General features: G+C 37.4%; 1 protein-coding gene across 1 annotated transcript in view; it reads left to right on the top strand.

Annotated features, from left to right (window-relative positions):
* The first annotated feature begins 1,355 nt into the window (after nucleotides 1-1,355).
* Nucleotides 1,356-18,318, top strand: part of LOC113917005 (alpha/beta hydrolase domain-containing protein 17B-like) — a 67,476-nt gene continuing 50,513 nt past the window's right edge. The window contains exons 1-2 of the mRNA XM_027584402.2: nucleotides 1,356-1,368; nucleotides 14,705-14,850. Of these exons, the coding sequence (XP_027440203.2) occupies nucleotides 1,356-1,368; nucleotides 14,705-14,850 (159 nt within the window). The remainder of the gene's footprint in view (nucleotides 1,369-14,704; nucleotides 14,851-18,318) is intronic.

Below are 18,318 nucleotides of genomic sequence, written 5' to 3'. Positions count from 1 at the left end.
AAGGCAACCCATGGAATGGGAGAAGATACATGCAAATGATATATCAGATAAAGGGCTAGTATCCAAAATCTAGAAAGAACTTCTCAAACTCAATACCCAAAAAATAAGAAATCCAGTGAAGAAATGGGCAAAAGACATAGACATTTTTCCAAAGAATACATACAGATGGCCAACAGATACCTGAAAAGATGGTCAACATCACTCATCATTAGGGAAATACAAATGAAAACCATGATGAGATACAACCTCCCACCTGTCAGAATGGCTAAAAATAACAACGCAAAAGAAAGAAAGATGTTGGTGATGATGCAGAGAAAGGAGAACCCTCTTATACTATTGGTGGGAATGAAAACTGGTGCAGCCACTCTGCAAAACAGTATGGAGGTTCCTCAAAAAGTTAAAAATAGAACTACCCTATGACCCAGCAATTGCACTACCAAGTATTTACTGAAAGGATACAAAATTACTGATTTGAAGGGGAACAGCACCCAAATGTTTATAGCAACATTATCAACAATAGCCAAATTATGGAAGGAGCCAAATGTGCATCAACTCAGGAATGGATAAATAAGTTGTGGTATATGTGTGTGTGTGTGTGTGTGTGTGTGTGTGTGTGTGTGTGTGTGTGTGTGTGTATTACTAATAACATTTTTCACAGAGCTAGAATGAACAATCTTAAAATTTGTATAGAACCACAAAAGACCCTGAATAGCCAAAGCAATCTTGAAAAAGAAAAGAAAGGCATCATAGGTTATATATAATTTGAGATTTCCCCTCTTCCACCATCTGTGTGCCAGCATCCTATAGATAAAGCATCTCTGTGCCAAAGAACACCAAGTGATGTCAACGCATTTTTCACAGCATGGCTGTACTGTTAGGGAGGAGAACATGGCACCAAGGAGGAATTCTGAGTGGCCAAATTAGGAGAAACAAAGACAAAATTGTTCTTCCTCCAAACTTTCTAGGTAAAGAAACCTTTGGATGTGGGAAATTGGAGGTCAGTTTGTACCAGACACACTACATGCACTGGTTGCTTTGTTGGAATATAAGTCCTGGTGCCCTGTGTTATAGGAGTTTTGATAATCAGAAAGGATCTTCTAATATAATATCATAAGCTAGTGCAACCTGTGTTGAACACTCTAATGCAATCAAAGGTGAGAATATAAGCTTCATTGTCAATGAGCCAGAGAAAGGATGAAAAATGAGGCAACTCTGGATTCAACTGGAAATAAATCAAGCCAGCAAGCAGAGGGCAGCTCCCTCCCTGATAATAAACAACTTGTCATTATTAAAAGGCCACTAATCTAAACTCTGAAACTCATTTTAAGCAACATCTTACCTTAGCTTTGGGGAGCATGGTAAATGAGAGTGAGTGAAGCTCTGCTTATAAGCATATAGAGTTACCAATAGAAGTTTACAAGTATTCTCTTTGTATTATAAAGCCATCTAGCACAAGGAGGTATGGAATTTGCAAGGGAAATGTGTCCATTTTCAAAAGATTATTTAGATATCTTAAAGTGTCTCTTCTTTTTTCTTAAAGATTTATTTATTTATTCGAGAGAGTGAGAATGAGAGAGAGAGAGAGAGAGTACATGAGAGGGGGGAGAGTTAGAGGGAGAAGCAGGCTCCTTGCTGAGCAGGGAGCCTGATGCGGGACTTGATCCCGGGACTCCAGGATCATGACCTGAGCCGAAGGCAGTCGCTCAACCAACTGAGCCACCCAGGCGCCCTTAAAGTGTCTCTTCTATTGCTGATTTTCTCATTTCCTCATGTAGTACATTGACAAAAATCTTGTGTCCTCCTGTCTGCCATAAAGTATAGCAATTAGGAAGAAAATGAAGTGGAGAGTCACCTTCTGGTTCCAAATTGCTTAGCTGTATTGCAGGCTTTACCACCTTCATTTAGAATTAAGGCTTTAAGGGTTAACTGGTTATCAGTCTTTCATTACAACACAGACATGAGGGGTAGAAGAAGCAATTTCCCATAGTACAGCAGTTAGAAAAGAGGAAATAGAGCTAGACTGAAATATGCAAATGAGATTATCTGCTTGGGCTGAAAAAAACAAAGGATAAAAACGGGATCTATGGAGCTCAAGAACTCAGATACCAGTGTAGACAAATTACTGCCAGCTTAAAGTCATTACTTCAAGATTTTGCTAGGGCTGGAAATGAAAACAAAACTGAGTTCTAGTCTACTGCTATTACTTGACTTACTACAAAACATTCAACATTTGTTTTATTTATTCCACTATGAGTTAAAAGAAGAAAACTAAAATTTATTGAATGCCTACTTGCTATGTTTCAGACACTTTCCCTACAACAACCTTGCACATAAAAAATTAGCCATACCTTACAGACAAAATTGAGGGTCAGAGAAGTTAAAAAAAATAAAAACTTACTCAAATCCACATAACTGGTAAGCAGTAAAGCAATATTCAAAGTCAGACGCCCCACACACAAAAACCCAGGTGTCATCCATCCCTCAGGCTACACAACACAGAACTCTAACACCCCAAAAGCACACATCCAATGCTAGTTTCCCTTACCTTCTTTCCTGTATATGTTAGTTCATGTCTCTTCTTTTAAACAGATAGGTAGGTAGGTAGGTAGGTAGATGATAATTGATAGATGAAACATAGATAAAAGATGATAGATATAGATAGATAGATGATAAATAGATACAGATAGATGATAGATGATAGATATAGATAGATAGATAGATGATAGATAGATAGATAGATAGATAGATAGATAGATAGATAGATAGATAGATGATAGATAGATAGATAGATGATAGATAGATAATAGATAGATGATAGATAGATAGGTGGACAGATGATAGATAGATAATAGATCTTTGGATTTTTAAAATATTAACATTTCAATACCTCACTTAGCAGTATCTTTCCCTTTTGTCAAGAGGGCTTTAATAAGACCATTCAACTCTTCTCCTTCCTCAAATTCTTGAGATGAATTTTATCAGCTCTGATGTTGTTGAATTGCTCCTCTGGCTGGGTGTCTTTTTTTTTTTTTCTGGCTGGGTGTCTTAAAAACCAATCAACCAATAAACAAATCACATCTCATTCAAATTAACTTATTCCAAGTAGCACTAAAAAATGCATTAGAGCCTGTAATTGTTTACAATGGGTGCAATTCCAGGGGCTGGAGGAGAGTTATGTTGCCTCTTAAAGCACACCACATAAACTCCAGATGTGAATATTTGGAATAGTAGGGGAATACTGAGAGCCTTTATTTTCCAGCAACATTACTATCTAGTTCCTATTGCTCTTTTCTTCCAAATCTTTGCCTCACTTCACCTAATACTTTTCCTGAGGAGTTTTGTCAGGCTCAGCCAGCCAAGCCTGTGGGAATAAATGGTTGAGCTCCACCTATGTGTGACAAAATACTCACATTTCTACAGTTCTCCTTCAACAAGTAATCTGAGAATGTGGGATGGGCTGATCAGCAATTCCTCTCTGATTGGTTTGGTGACAGAATCCAGATGATCCAGATAATGTGGGTGTTATCAATGCAACATCAGGGTCACTCATTCATTCATTCATTCATTGGAAGGAAGTTAATAACTACTTAATTGACAGACACTATACTTGGTACTAAAGTTACAAATAGGAGAAGACACTGCCCCTGTCCTTTAGGAGTTTACATGTTCATCAGGGAGACTAACATATGAGAAAGCAACAGATATGAATGTGTGGCAAGTGCTATAATATACATGACCAAGGGAACGGTGTTTGCAATGAAGTTATTACCTGACTGATTAAAAGTGAAGAAACAGGATTCAAATAATCTTAAGAGGAGAATTTTGCAGTGGGTCTCCAGAAATGGCCAGGAGTTATCCAGGATTGCTTGGAAAGACTACTCCAGGCATACATAAATATGAAGTATGTGTAAGGTCTTAAAGTAAGAAAGACCATGGTCATCTCGGGCAATCTGAAAATAATTCCACATAGTTAAGACACAGGTTGTACATGGCAGCATGGCAAGAAATGATACCAGAAGGATAGGCAGATGCTGGATCACAATGAATCTTATAAGTCTTACTAAGAACTTTTGTCTTCATCTATAAGCAATGAAGCATATCAAAATCACATGATCATATATTCATTTTGGAAAGATTTTTTGTGGCAGAGGAGCAAGACTGGAAGTGTGAGGACCAATTTGGAAATTACTATAATAATCTAGGTAAAAGATGACAGAGGTTACCTGGGATGCATAGGAGGGGCTGGATGCAGAACATATTTCTGAAAAGATTTGGGTTTAGATGTTATACAGTGACTGAATCAGACAAAGTTGTCTAAGGTGACACGCTACATTTCTGGCTTGAGTTACCAAATAGAACAAGTTTATAGGAAGTAAAAAAAAAAATGAGACTTTGATGAAAGTGTAAACTTCATTGGTATTTTCTTTAGATGGCATTTAATTTAGGTCAGGTCACTGGTCATATACAGAAACCAGAGTTCAAAATTGACTAGAAGGTCTACTGGTGTGCTGCATTTGGCAGCACACCAACCACTGGTTCACACTATTTAAAATATGAATTAGTTAAAAATGTTTAGAAATTGGGAGATGGTAACCCAAAAAAAGTCCCTGGATTTCTGTTTTCTCTCAAGCCAAATGTCTAACAACCCTGGGCCAACATCCCCTCTCAACAGTCAGCCAAATCTGAATAGTTGTAATCTCATTTTGGACAGGACATGTGCAAGCCAGTTCATGAGAGTTCCCATCATTGTTGAGTGTCTCCCTGCCCTGAAGGTGGTTTCATTCACTTAAATCAGTACACAGACATGGATCTTCTTAAGAAAATCAATTTCCAAAATCCTCAACTTCTACATGTATTCTTTCCTAAAAGTTTTCTAAGAACACATGCTGTACTTAAAGTAAGACCTTCTTCCACTTAAAACAAAAGAAATTACCCATTACCCAAACCTTAACATGGTGCATTGCCTAAGACGGTGCAAGGCTGTACAGCCCTCTCCAAACCAAGAAATCATTTGAAATATTAATCATACAGATGCCTCCTTTAATGACTGATCGAAGTATTTCTCTGTGTTGTACACATTTCTGTTAAGAATAAAGGATGACATTAAAACGGAGGTATTTGGGCCTCTGTTGAAATACTCTGTATTTATACATAATTTAGAATAGGATAGAAAATATGGTAAAAGTTTGTATTTAATTTCCTCACAATGATCTGGAGGAAGAGTCCTCAGAGGACAAAGCAAAAAATCATCAGTATGACATTCTGCATGCTAAAAACATCTTTTTTTTTCAAGTATTTAAATATATGCAATTCTTGTTAATGATTCTCATTACTCATTCTTGGAATGTGTTATTAGCTCAAAGTAAAAGTACCTTTGAATAGCAACAGCAGTAAAAATTACTGATGAAGCTTTTAAATTTAACTAGACTGTATGTTAGGACTACCAAAATTTTCCCAGAAGTAGCATCCATGAAAATACTTCTTAAAGATGAAATATGGGCAACTCAGACATGCATTACAATAAAGAACTGAAAGATAGAGAAAACGTGGTCAAAAAACTGAGAGAATTTTGAATGCAGAAAATAATAGAAATACTTTTTTTAAAAACTCCTAACAAAGTAAAAATAATATCCATCAAAAATGAAGAAGAGGAGGGAGAGAGAGAAAAAGTGTAAGTGTACTAATATCTTCATTTCTCACAGTAGGGAACCATCTTGATTTCTGCTCAGGTCATGATTTCAGGGTTGTGAAATCAGAGCCCCACATGGAGCATGCTTAAGATTCTCTCTCTCTCCCCCTCCCTCTGCTCCTCCCCCAACTAAAAAAAAATTATTTTTGGAAAATTGAATTTAAAAAACATTATTATCATCCCAATATTGTTCATGTTCTTTTCCTCTTATCCTCTTGTCTATACCTCTTATAGACAGTATGTCAAGTAAACTTATCTTCCTTTATCTTCACTTCAGAAAAATTTACACAAGTCAAATATGAATAAAACTTAAGATACTATGTAAAGTTGTTAAATTTTTATTTAAAATTACATAAATGATATCATGAGATGCTATAAAATGAATTTTGTCTAACTCTCCATGGTGCTATATACCTACAAAGACAGATGTATGAAATACATCACAAAAGTTAACACTGATTATTTTCATATGATGGAATTGGTGGTGATTTTGTTGCTGTTTTCTTTTATAATTTTCTGTATTGCTTGATTATCTTATAAATGATATATATGCATCCTTTTAAATAAAAAATCCATTAAAAATGAAATATAAAACAATTCATGTTTACACTCACAAAAGCACAAAGTATACACAGAAAAAGACTTTGGCACCAACTAGGAATAAAAGAACTGGGAAGCAGAAGAAGGAATTTTTAAGAAGTGTTATGGTGGACTCCTAATATAACCCCTTTAATGTACTTTAGGAGACCCAACAGGGATTAAAACTACTTTTTAATAATTTTTGTTTGTTATACTCTGCTTCTGGAAAACTCTACTATACACTTAAGAAAGAATGGCAATGAAAAAAAGACAAATAATGTTTTGGCATTAGAATGAAAATAATACATTTTGACTTCACAGGTACCCCAAGACAACATTTTGTGAACCGCTGCCATAGAAAATTTTAGCAAGCACTTGAAAAAGCATAACTCTATTCTTGTTAGGTTTTGAATAAGATTTCTAAGCCTTGGATTCTCTAGGTAAAAAAAAAAAATGAGAAAATTTTGGAATATGAAGCCAAGCTTTGGGCTAAACTAACATTGATTGAATGCCCATCATTTTGCAGGTTCTAGAAAAAGCTAAAATTCTCATTTCATTGGGTTTCAACTGGTTTTCTTAATCTCAGAGCTCACCTTTCAGAGCTTTTCCAGCCCTGAACATTAACTATTGCACAATTAATCATAGTTTTCCAAGGAGCTAAAAATCCACAGGCCTAGCTTATCTATTGATCAAGGAAATCGAGGTTGCTGTTTTAACACTAACAAATTCCATTACAGTTCTTTTAAAAAAAATTATCTGCAGATGGTGGTAAAGGGCTTTACATGGATTATTCCATTTAATAATCATATTAACTTTGAGAATTAGGTATTATTAGTCTTTATTTTATAGTTGATGAAACTTGTTAACTGTTTTTGTCTCTGTTTGTTTTAGGAGTTTGATGAGTGGAAAGAGGAAAGGACAGTATGAAAGAGTCTCAATGATTACCTTTAACAAAATTTCACAGCTGAAAAGGACAATGAAGAGTATCAGGATCAATGTCTCTAAACCTGTTGTTTTTGTCGCTCCATAACCATTTAAGCCACTCTCTCCCAAATGGCCTCTGCATCAAAAAAATGCATATGCCTACCTACACACAATTTTTCCCTGTAATTTCAGGGACTTCACAGACCCTGTTAAGATCTACTCATAAATATTGCCAGGTTAGGAACCCCATGATAATCCCTTTATTTTTCATTTGCGGAAAGTAAATCCCAATGTCATACATACATATTTCCTTTTGGAAATAGAGCCAAAGAGAAATGGATTTATGTAGGTATAGACTGAGGTTAAAAGCAAATTCAACATGAGAGCCCAGCTTTTTAAGTAGTCTCAATGGATTTTTTTCTTACTTTTCATATATCAGCATATTACATAAACATGCAAGCCTGCTAGTACAATGAGTCACCTTACTACTATAAATAAAACTCACATCAAAATCATCCTACCCTCTATTAGACATAAGCATAAAAATTACTGTGCAAATCATCAGTACATACTGATGCATTCTTTCAACAAATATACCAAAGTAATAAAAACTGTTTTTAAAATTAATTTTAATTATGAAATAATATATAAACACATTTTTCCTTTTTAAAATTAGAATATTTATACATAAAGCTAGTCTCTCCTGACCTTCATCTCAAATCAAACCCTTTCCTCCCCTCTCCAGGGATAATCGCTGGGTAGTTGAGCTTGATTCCTCCCAGATACCTTAAAAGTATTTTTACAGGGGTGCCTGGGTGGCTCAGTCATTAAGAGTCTGCCTTCAGCACAGGTCATGATCTGTTTTGTTACTGGTCCTGGGATCGAGGCTTGCACTGGGCTCCCTGCTCCGTGGGAAGCCTGCTTCTCCCTCTCCCATTCCCCCTGCTTGTGTTCTCTCTCTCGCTGTCTCTCTCTGTCAAATAAATAGTCTTTATTTTTTTTAATTTTATTTTATTATGTTATGTTAGTCACCATACAATACAATACATCACCAGTTTTTGATGCAGTGATCTATGATTCATTGTTTTCCTACAACACCCAGTGCTCCGTGCAGTACACACATAAACAGGGACACAGATAAAATATTTAACATTTAGCATGTTCATGTTATTTTTATATAAAATATGTCATACTGTACTTGTTTTGCATTATACATTTTTCATTGAATAATGTTGGGAAATGTTGATTTAAATAACATAATAAAATAAAATTTAAATAAATCTAGTTCATTCTTTTAAGTTACAATATAGAATTCCATGATATGGATATACCAAATTTTATTTAGCCATTCATCTATTGGTAGGCATTTAAGTTGTTTTGAGTTTTCCAATATTACAAACAATGCTGCAATAAATATCTTGCCCTTGTCTCCTTGTCCATGCATGTGTTTCCTCAGGGTGGAGTTCTAGAAGTGGAATTACTGGCACAAAGGGTGTGTGCAATTCAGTTTTAAATTTAATAGGTATTGCCAAATTGACCTTTAAAGTAACCATCAATTTACACTCCTATTAGAGATGTACAAAAGTTCCCTTTTCCCAGCACTGGGTCAAAAGTTCATATTATCAACTTTGGAAGTTTTATCAATCTTATAAGTAAATGACAGAATCTATCATTGTTATTTTAATTGCATTTAACTAAATACCAGTGATGTAAGAAAGTGGTCCAGTTTCATTCTTCTGCATGTGGCTGTCTAATTTTACTAACACCATTTGTTGAAGAGACTATCCTTTTTTCATTGGATATTCTTTCCTGTTTTGTCAAACATTGGTTGATCATATAGTTGTGAGTTCATTTCTGGGTTGTCTATTTTTGTCCATTGATCAATTCTGTTTTTGTCCTAGTACCATATTGTCTTGATCACTACAGCTTTGTAATATAGCTTGAAATCTGGAATTGTGATGCCTCCAACTTTGCCTTTTTCTTCTTTTTTTTTTTTAAGATTTTATTTATTTGACAGAGAGAGAGACAAAAGCGAGAGAGGGAACACAGGAGGGGGAGTGGGAGAGGGAAAGCAGGCTCCCCACTGAGCAGATAGCCCGATGCAGGGCTCAATCTCAGGACCTTGGGATCATGACCTGAGCCAAAGGCAGACGCTTAATGACTGAGCCACCCAGGTGCCTCTTTGCCTTTTATTTTCAAGACTGCTTTGGCTATAGGGGTCTTTTCTGGTTCCACTCAAATTTTGGAATTGTTTCGTCTAAATCTGTGAAAAATGGTGGTGGTATTTTGAAAGGGATTGCATTAAATGTGTAGATTGCTTTGGGTAGTTTAGATATTTTAACAATATTTGTTATGCCAACCCATGAGCATGGGATATTCTTCCATTTCTTTGTGTCATCTTCAGTTTGTTTTGAAGTGTTCTATAGTTTTCAGAGTACAGATCTTTTACCTCTTTGGTTAGGTTTATTCCTAGGTATTCTATGGTTTTGGGTGCAGTTATAAATGGGATTGATTCCTTGATTTCTCATTCTGCTGCTTCATTATTGGTGTATAAAAATATATACAATGGAATATTACTCAGCCATCAGAAAGGATGAATACCCACCTTTTGCATCAACATGGATGGAACTGGAGGGGATTATGCTAAGTGAAATAAGTCGAGTAGAGAAAGACAATTATCATATGGTTTCACTCATAAGGAATAGAGCAGAGGACCACAGGGGAAGGGAGGGCAAACTGAATGGGAGGAAATCAGACAGGGAGACAAGCCATGAGAGACTCTGGACTCTGGGAAACAAACTGAGGGTTAGAGAAGGGAGGGTATGGGGGGATGGGGTGACCGGGTGATGGGTATTAAGGAGGGCACATGTTGGGATGAGCACTGGGTGTTATACACAATTAATGAACACTACAACAAAAACTTATGATGTACTATATGCTGGCTAACTGAACATAAAAAAAGAAAAAAAAGAAATGTTAAGAGATTTCTGTATGTTGATTTTATATCCTGTGACTTTACTGAACTCATGTATCAGTTCTTTTGTTGTTGTTGTTTCAAGGTTTTATTTAAATACTAGTTAGTTAACATATAGTGTAATATTGGTTTCAGGAATAGAATTTAGTGATTCATCACATATATAACACCCAGTGCTCATCACAAGTGCCCTCCTTAATACCCAACACACATTTAGTCCATCATCTGCCCATCTCCCATCCAAAATTCCTCAGTTTGCTCTCTATAGTTAATAGTTTCTCATGGTTTGCTTCTCTCTTTTTTGTTTTCTTCCTTCCCCTATGATCATCTGTTTTGTTTCTTAAATTCCACATATGAGTGAAATCATATAGTATTTGTCTTTCTCTGACTGATTTCTTTCACTTAGCATAATACACTCTAGCTCCATAAACATCATTGCAAATGGAAAGATTTCATTCTTTTTCATGGCTGAGTGATATTCCATATATACATATGTATTGGAATATACAGATACATATATATCTATACAATATATACAATGTCTTCCTTATCAGAACTTAATCGAACTTGTGTATCAGTTCTAACAGTTTTTTGGGTTTTTTTTGGTGGAGTCTTTTGGGTTTTCTATATAGAGTATCATGTCTTCTGCAAATAGTGAATGTTTGAATTCTTCCTTGCAGATTTGGATATCTTTTATTTCTTTGTGTTATCTGATTGCTAAGGTTAGGACTTCCAGTACTATGCTAAATAACACTGGTGAGAGTGGACATCCGTGTCTTATTCCTGACTATAGAGGAAAAGCTCTTGTTTTTTTCCCCATTGAGGATGATATTAGCTGTGGGTCTTTTGTATATGACCTTTATGATGTTCAGGTATGTTCTAGCCCTACATGGTGGAGGGTTTTTATCAAGAACGGATGTTGTATTTTGTCAAATCATTATCTGCATCTATTAAGATCATATGGTTCTTATCCTTCCTTTTATTAATGTGGTGTATCACACTGATTGATTTGCAAATATTGAACCACCTCTGCAACCCAGGAGTAAAACCTACTTGATCATGGTGAATGATTCTTCTAATATACTGTTGGATTCAATTTGCTAGTATCTTTTTTTTCACTTTGAACTATTAATGACTTTTTCTAATTTGGAGATATAACAAAGCACAACTGTATGAACACATAAAGTACATTTTAAAACATAAGCAAAACATGCATAAACTGGCCACTTTAATTAAAGCAGTCCTGAAATCTTTACAAATGTAATAATTATTAACATAATGAGATGTCTGTGACAACCATAATTAATGCCATGTTTCAAATTTGAGAAAGATAGGATACAAAACTTTATTATTTTTCCCCTGAAACTACCGTCTACAGTTGATAAACCTGTACTTGGAAATATTTCACTGCTCCAGGAGATTCATTTTTTTATTCATCTCAGAGGTAGAGTTTAGTGATTCATCAGTTGCATATTACACCCAGTGCTCATTACATCAAGTGCCCTCCTTAAATACCCATCATGCAATTATCCCTTCCTCCCACCCACCTCCCCTCCAGCAATCCTCAGTTTATTTACTAGAGTTTGGCATCCTTTATGGTTTGCCTCCCTCTCAATTTTCAACTTATTTCATTTTTCCTTCCCTTCCTCTATATTTATTTGTTTTGTTTCTTAAATTCCACATGAGTGAAATCATATGGTATTTGTCTTTGACTGACTTATTTCACTTAGCATAATACCCTCTAGTTCCATCCCTGCCATTGCAAATGGCAAGATTTCATTCTTTTTGATGACTGATATTCCTTGCGTGTGTGTGTGTGTGTGTGTGTGTGTGTGTGACATCTTTATCCATTCATCTGTCAATGGGCATCTGGGCTCTTTCCATATTGCTAGTATCTTGTTGAGAATTTTTGCATTCATGTTCATCAGGGATATTGACCTCTAATTCTCCTTTTGAGTGGAGTTTTAGTCTGGTTTTGGAATCATGGTAATGCTGGCCTCATACAATGAGTTTGGAAATTTTCCTTCCATTTTTTTTTTTTTTTGGAACTGTTTGATAAGAATATGTATTAACTCTTCTTTAAATGTTTGGTAGAATTCCCCTGGGAAGCCATCTGGCCCTGGACTTTTGTGCATTGGGAGAGTTTCGATTACTGATTCCATTTCTTTGCTGGTTATCAGTCTGTTCAAATTTTCTATTTCTTCCTCTTTCAGTTTTGGAGTTTGTATGTTTCTAGGCATTTATCCACTTCTTCCAGATTGCTCAATTTGTTGGTATATATTTTATAATATTCTCTTATAATTGTTTGTATTTCTGTAGTGTTTGTTGTGACTTCTCCTCTCTCATCTGTGATTTTATTTATTTGGGTCCTTTCTCTTTTCTTTGTGATAACTCTGGCTAGGGGTTGATCAATTTTATTAATTCTTTCAAGGAACCAGCTCCTGGTTCATTGATCTATTGTACTGGGTTGTTGTTGTTGTTGTTGTTACTTTCTCTATAGTTTATTTCTGCTCTAGTCTTTATCATTTCCCTTCTTCTGCTGCCTTTAGGCTTCATTTGTTGTTCTTTTTCTAGCTCCTTTAGGTGTAAGGTTAGGTTGTGTATTTGAGATTTTTCTTGCTTCCTGAGGTAGGCCTATACTGCTATATAGTTCCCCCTTGCGACCACTTTTCCTGCATCCCCCAAATTTTAGGCCATTGTGTTTTCATTTTCATTTGTTTCCATGTATTTTTACTTTCTGCTTTAATTTCTTGGCTGACCCATGGATTCTTTAGTAGCATGTTGTTTAACCTCCATGTATTTGTGGTCTTTCCAATTTTTTCTTGCGGTTGGCTTCAAATTTCATAGTGTTGCAGTCAGAAAATATGCATGGTATGATCTAAATCATTTTGTACTTGTTGAGGCCTCATTTGTGACCTAGTATGTAATATAGTCTGGAGAATGTCCCATGTGCACTTGAAAAGAATGTGTATTCTGCTGCTTTAGGATGAAATGTTCTAAATATATCTGTTAAATCCATCTGCTCCAGTGTGTCATTCAAAGCCATTGTTTCCTTGTTGATTTTATGCTTACATGATCTGTCCATTGCTGTATGTGGGGTGTTAAAGTCCCCTACTATTATTGTATTATTATCAATGAATTCCTTTATGTTTGTTATTGTTTTATATATTTGGGTGCTCCTTAGTTGGGGGCATAAATATTTACAATTGTTAGATCTTCTTGTTAGTTAGGCCCCTTTATTTTGATATAGTGCCCTTCTTCATCTCTTGTTACAGTCCTTGATTTAAAATCTACTTTCTCTGATACAAGTATGGCTACTCTGGATTCATTTTGATGTCCATTAGCATGATAAATTCTTCTCCAACCCCTCACGTTCAATCTGTAGGTGTCTTCAGATCTAAAATGAGTCTCTTGTAAGCAATGTATAGATCGGTCTTTTTGTTTTTTCTATCCCTTCTGACACTCTGTCTTTTGATTGGAGCATTTAGTCCATTTACATTACATTACACACTTGCCCAATTATTGTTAGATATGAATTTAGTGCCATTTTGTTACTTGTTTTGTCATTGTTTCTGCAGATATTTCTCTGTTCTTTTCTAGTCTTTGTTACTTTTGGTCTTTCCTTCCCACTCAAAGAGTCCCCTTTACTATTTCTTGCAGTGCTGGTTTAGTGAGAATTAACTCCTTTAGTTTTTGTTTGTCGAAGAAACTCATCTCTCCTTCTATTTTGAACGATAGCCTTGCTGGATAAAGTATTCTTGGTTGCAGATTTTTCCCATTTAGCACACTGAATATGTCATGCCACTCCCTTCTGGCTTGCCAAGTTTCTGCAGAGAGAACTGCAGCCAGCCTTACGGTCTTCCCTTGTAAGTTAGGGCCTTCTTTTGTCTTCCTGCTTTTAGGATATTTTTCTTTATTACTATATTTTGCAAATTTTACTACAATATGTCTTGTGTTGGTCTGTTTTTGTTGATTTTGATGGGAGTTCTCTGTGCTCCCTTGATTTGGATATCTATTTTGTTCAACAGATAAGGGAAGCTTTCAGGTATTAGTTCCTCAAATAGACCTTCTGTCCCCTTTTCTCTCTCTGTTTCTTCTGGGACTCCTATGATTAAGAATGTTATTGCCTTTGATGGAGTCACTGAGTTCCCTAAGTGTACTCTGGTGATCCATAATTTTCTCTCTTTGTTCAGCTTCATCATTTTCCATAATTGTCTTCTATATCACTTATTCATTCCTCTGCTCTTTCCATTCTTGTGATTACTCAGTCGGTTTCAAATTTCATTGCATTTTTCATTTCTATCTGATTGTTTTTTAGCTCTTTGATCTCTACAGTAAGAGTCTCCCTGATATCTTCCAAGCTCTTCTGAAGACCAGAGGGTATCCTTATGATTATTGCTTTAAATTCTCCATCAAGCATATTACTTATATCTGTTTTGATTAGTTCTCTCACTGTGACTTTTTCTTGTTCTTTCTCTTGGGATGAAGTCCTCCATCTTGGCTTTTTGGCTAGGTCTTTATCTTTTTCTCTGTCTTAGAAAAGCCTGTTATGTTTCCTATTCCTGAAAGTACTGGCTTTATGAAGAAGAGGTCATATAGTGTCCAGATCCTAGCACTTCAGGAAGTGTCTGTGGTAGGTGCTGCAGGTACTCTGCTGCTGTGTTTTGACTGCTCTGTCCCTCAGGTGAGTCATCTGCAGAGGTTCTCCTTGCCTGCAGTGGGCACTGTTTGGATCTTGGCCAGAGTGTGATGAGTTTTGACCAGGGTGTGGGCTGGTCTGCTTCTTAAGTGAGACCTGATGCTACTTCTGCTAGAACTGAAGGCTTGCAGGACTCTATGGCCAGTAGACATGGTGCATGCAGAGCTTTCTGTTGATTTTCTAGGGAAGGGTCCTTCGCTGGTCCTCAAACACACTTGCCCAAGAAAAGCAGTACCAGTAGAGGGAAGATGGTGGAGGAGTAAGAAACCCTGTTTCAACTGGTCACCTGAATTTAGCTGGATATCTAGCAAACCATTCTGAACACACACAAAATCAGCCTGAGATATAAGAATATATATCTGGATCTCTACAAGCAGAAAAACCCTGCCAGACACGAGGTACGAAGGGCAGAGTCATGAATATGCAGGGAGATATTGGAGGATAAGCAGATGAGGGAGGGAGCCGCTATAAGCTGGATTCTGGGAAGTGATATAACACGAGAGCACAAAGGTATCCTGTGCTGGGGACTGGCACAAACCTGCAAAGCAGTAGCGGCTGGGAAGGCCTTTAGAGCAGACCTAGACAGGATCCAGGTGCACACGTGTGAACCCGGGGTGTCTCGTGGTTTTAGAAGAACAAAGGGCAGAGACTTGCCCAGGCCCTGCGGTCGACCTCTGGAGAGCTGCTGTGGGTGTGCACCACGGTGGGAGTCTGTGTTTTTCAGCAGCGCATACACAAACAGAGACTGTGTGTTCTGGAGGGCTCAGTGAAGAGCAGACTAAAATTTCTCTGCTCTGGGAGAGAGGTTTGGTGTGGCCATTTTTCTCTGACTCTCAGAAGACATGCAGAAAGCTACCAGAGAACAAAAGCTCAAAAAACCAGTTTCCAGAAGGGAGCAAGATGGCAGAGGAGTAGGAGACCTGGATTTTGTCTGGTTTCAGGAATTCAGCTGGATAGGGATCAAAGCATTCCGAACACCTATGAATTCAACAGGAGATCAAAGAAAAGAATAGCAACAACTCTCTGAACAGAAAAGCGACCACTTTCTGGAAGGTAGGACAGGCGGAGAAGTGAATCCAAGATGATATTCGGGAGGATAGATGGCGGGGGAGGGGGCCTCCGTCGGCCACTTCTGGCAAGTGATAGAGCAGGGGAGCACAAAATTGGAACTTTTAGAAGTCGGCTCCGCTGAGGGACGTCACTCCAGTGGCTAAGTGGGGGTGGAACCCTCACAAGACAGTGTGGTCTCAGGACACTCGGGGTCACAGAAAGACCAGGGGTGCCTGAGTGCAGCAGAGCTCCGGGGTATCTGGGCAGGGAAGCTGGCTGCAGAGACGGAGCTAAGGTGTAGGGTCTCAGCTCGGGGTTGCCATAAACTGAGATCGGTGACAGTAGGGCCACTGCTCCTCCAGCAGGGACCCAACAAGCGGCAGATCCGGGGAAACTCCCCTTCCTGCCATGGGAGGAGCGGCACAGGAGCGCACCTCAGGGGTCTGTTGAGTTTGGAGACTCCACACGGGGTCAGGTGCCAGAGATAGAAACGCTCGGTCACAGGCCGGGTGAGCACGGAGTGCGGCCCGAGACAGGGGAGAGGGGAGTGACTGACTGCTATTCTCTGGGGGCGCACTGAGGAGCGGGGCCCCGAGTTCTCGGCTCCTCCTGCGCAGAGATTGGGAAGCCACCATTTTCACTCTTGTCCTCCAAAGCTGTACGGAAAGCTTGCAGAGAACAAAAGCTCCCGAGAGCAAACCGGAGCAGATTGCTTAGCCTGGCCTAGCAAGGGCAGGGCAATTCCGCCTCCAGCAAAGACATTTGGGAACCCTGGCAACATGCCACTCCCCCAGAAGATCAACATGAACAGCCAGCCAAGACAAGTTTACCAATCAAAGAGAAGGGGAGAACTCCAGTGCTAGGGGAATACTGCACATAGAATTCATGGCTTTTTTTACTATGATTCATTAGTCTTTCAAAGTTAATTTCTTTAACTGTCTTTTTTTTTTTTTAATTTTTCTTTTTCCCTTTTTGGACCAACATCTTATCAATCACTTTTTAAAAAAAATTATTTTTCATTTTTAGAGTCATATTCTATCCCATCATAGTAGTTACCCTTATTTTTGGCATATATATATATATAAGTTGTTCTCTCTTTAAAATTTTGAGATACAGTTTCTTCTAACACATCAAAATATACCCTAAATCTCTAGTGTATGGATTTGTTCTGGTCTCCTGTCTGATCACATTCTCTCCCCTTTTTTTTTCTTTCTTTTTTTTTTAAATCCTCTTCTTTCTTTTTTCAAACACCTTCTTATCAATTCCTTTTTTAAAAATTTTTATACTTTTTATTCCATCCCTTCACCATATCACCCCTTATTTTGTACATATTTAAGTCTTTCTTTAAAATTCTTTAAAATTTTAGGAGGTACTTTCTTCTAACAGACCAAAATACACCAAAATCTAGTGTGTGGCACTGATCGATGCTCCAGCCTGATCATATTTGATCATATTGGTTTTTTTTTGTTTTGTTCTGTTTTTGTTTGTTTTTGTCTTTTTCTTTTTTTGTTTCCCTTTTATCTTTCTTTCCCTTTCTTTTCCCCTGGTTTCAGATCTTTTCTGATTTGTTTAGAGTATATTTTCTGGGGATGTTGTTAACCTGTTAGCATTTTGTTCTCTCATTCATCTATTCTTCTCTGGACAAAATGACAAGACGAAAAAAATCACCTCAACAAAAAGAACAAGAGGTAATATGGTCTGCCAGGGACCTACTCAATACGGACATTAGTACGATGTTGGACCTAGAGTTCAGAATCATGATTTTAAAGATACTAGCTGGGCTTGAAAAAAGCATGGAAGTTGTTAGAGAAACCATTTCTGAAGAAATAAAAGAACTAAATTCTAACCAAGTCAAAATCAAAAAGGCTATTAATAAAGTGCAATCAAAATGGGGGCACTAACTGATAGGATAAATGAGGCAGAAGAGAGAATCAGCAATATGGAAGACCAAATGATGGAAAATAAAGAAGCTGAGAAAAAGAGAGATAAACAACTACTAGATCATGAGGGCAGAATTCGAGAGATAAGTGATAAAAAAGACGAAACAACATCAGAATACTTGGGATTCCAGAAGAAGAAAGAGGGGCAGAAGGTATATTGGAGCAAATTATAACAGAGAACTCCCCTAATGTGGGGAAGGAAACAGGCATCAAAATCCAGGAGGCACAGAGAACCCCTCTCAAAATCAATAAAAGTAGGTCAACACCCCGACATCTAATAGTAAAACTTATGAGTCTCAGAGACAAAGAGAAAATCCTGAAAGAAGCTCGGGAGAAGAGATATGTAACCTACAATGGTAGAAATATTAGATTGGCAACAGACCTATCCACAGGGACCTGGCAGGCCAGAAAAGACTGGCATGATATCTTCAGAGCACTAAATGAGAAAAATATGCAGCCAAGA

Source organism: Zalophus californianus, chromosome 4, assembly GCF_009762305.2.
Source record: "Zalophus californianus isolate mZalCal1 chromosome 4, mZalCal1.pri.v2, whole genome shotgun sequence".
NCBI lineage: Eukaryota > Metazoa > Chordata > Mammalia > Carnivora > Otariidae > Zalophus > Zalophus californianus.
Note: the sequence above shows the minus strand (reverse complement) of the source record. Positions and strands in the feature narration are given on the sequence as shown.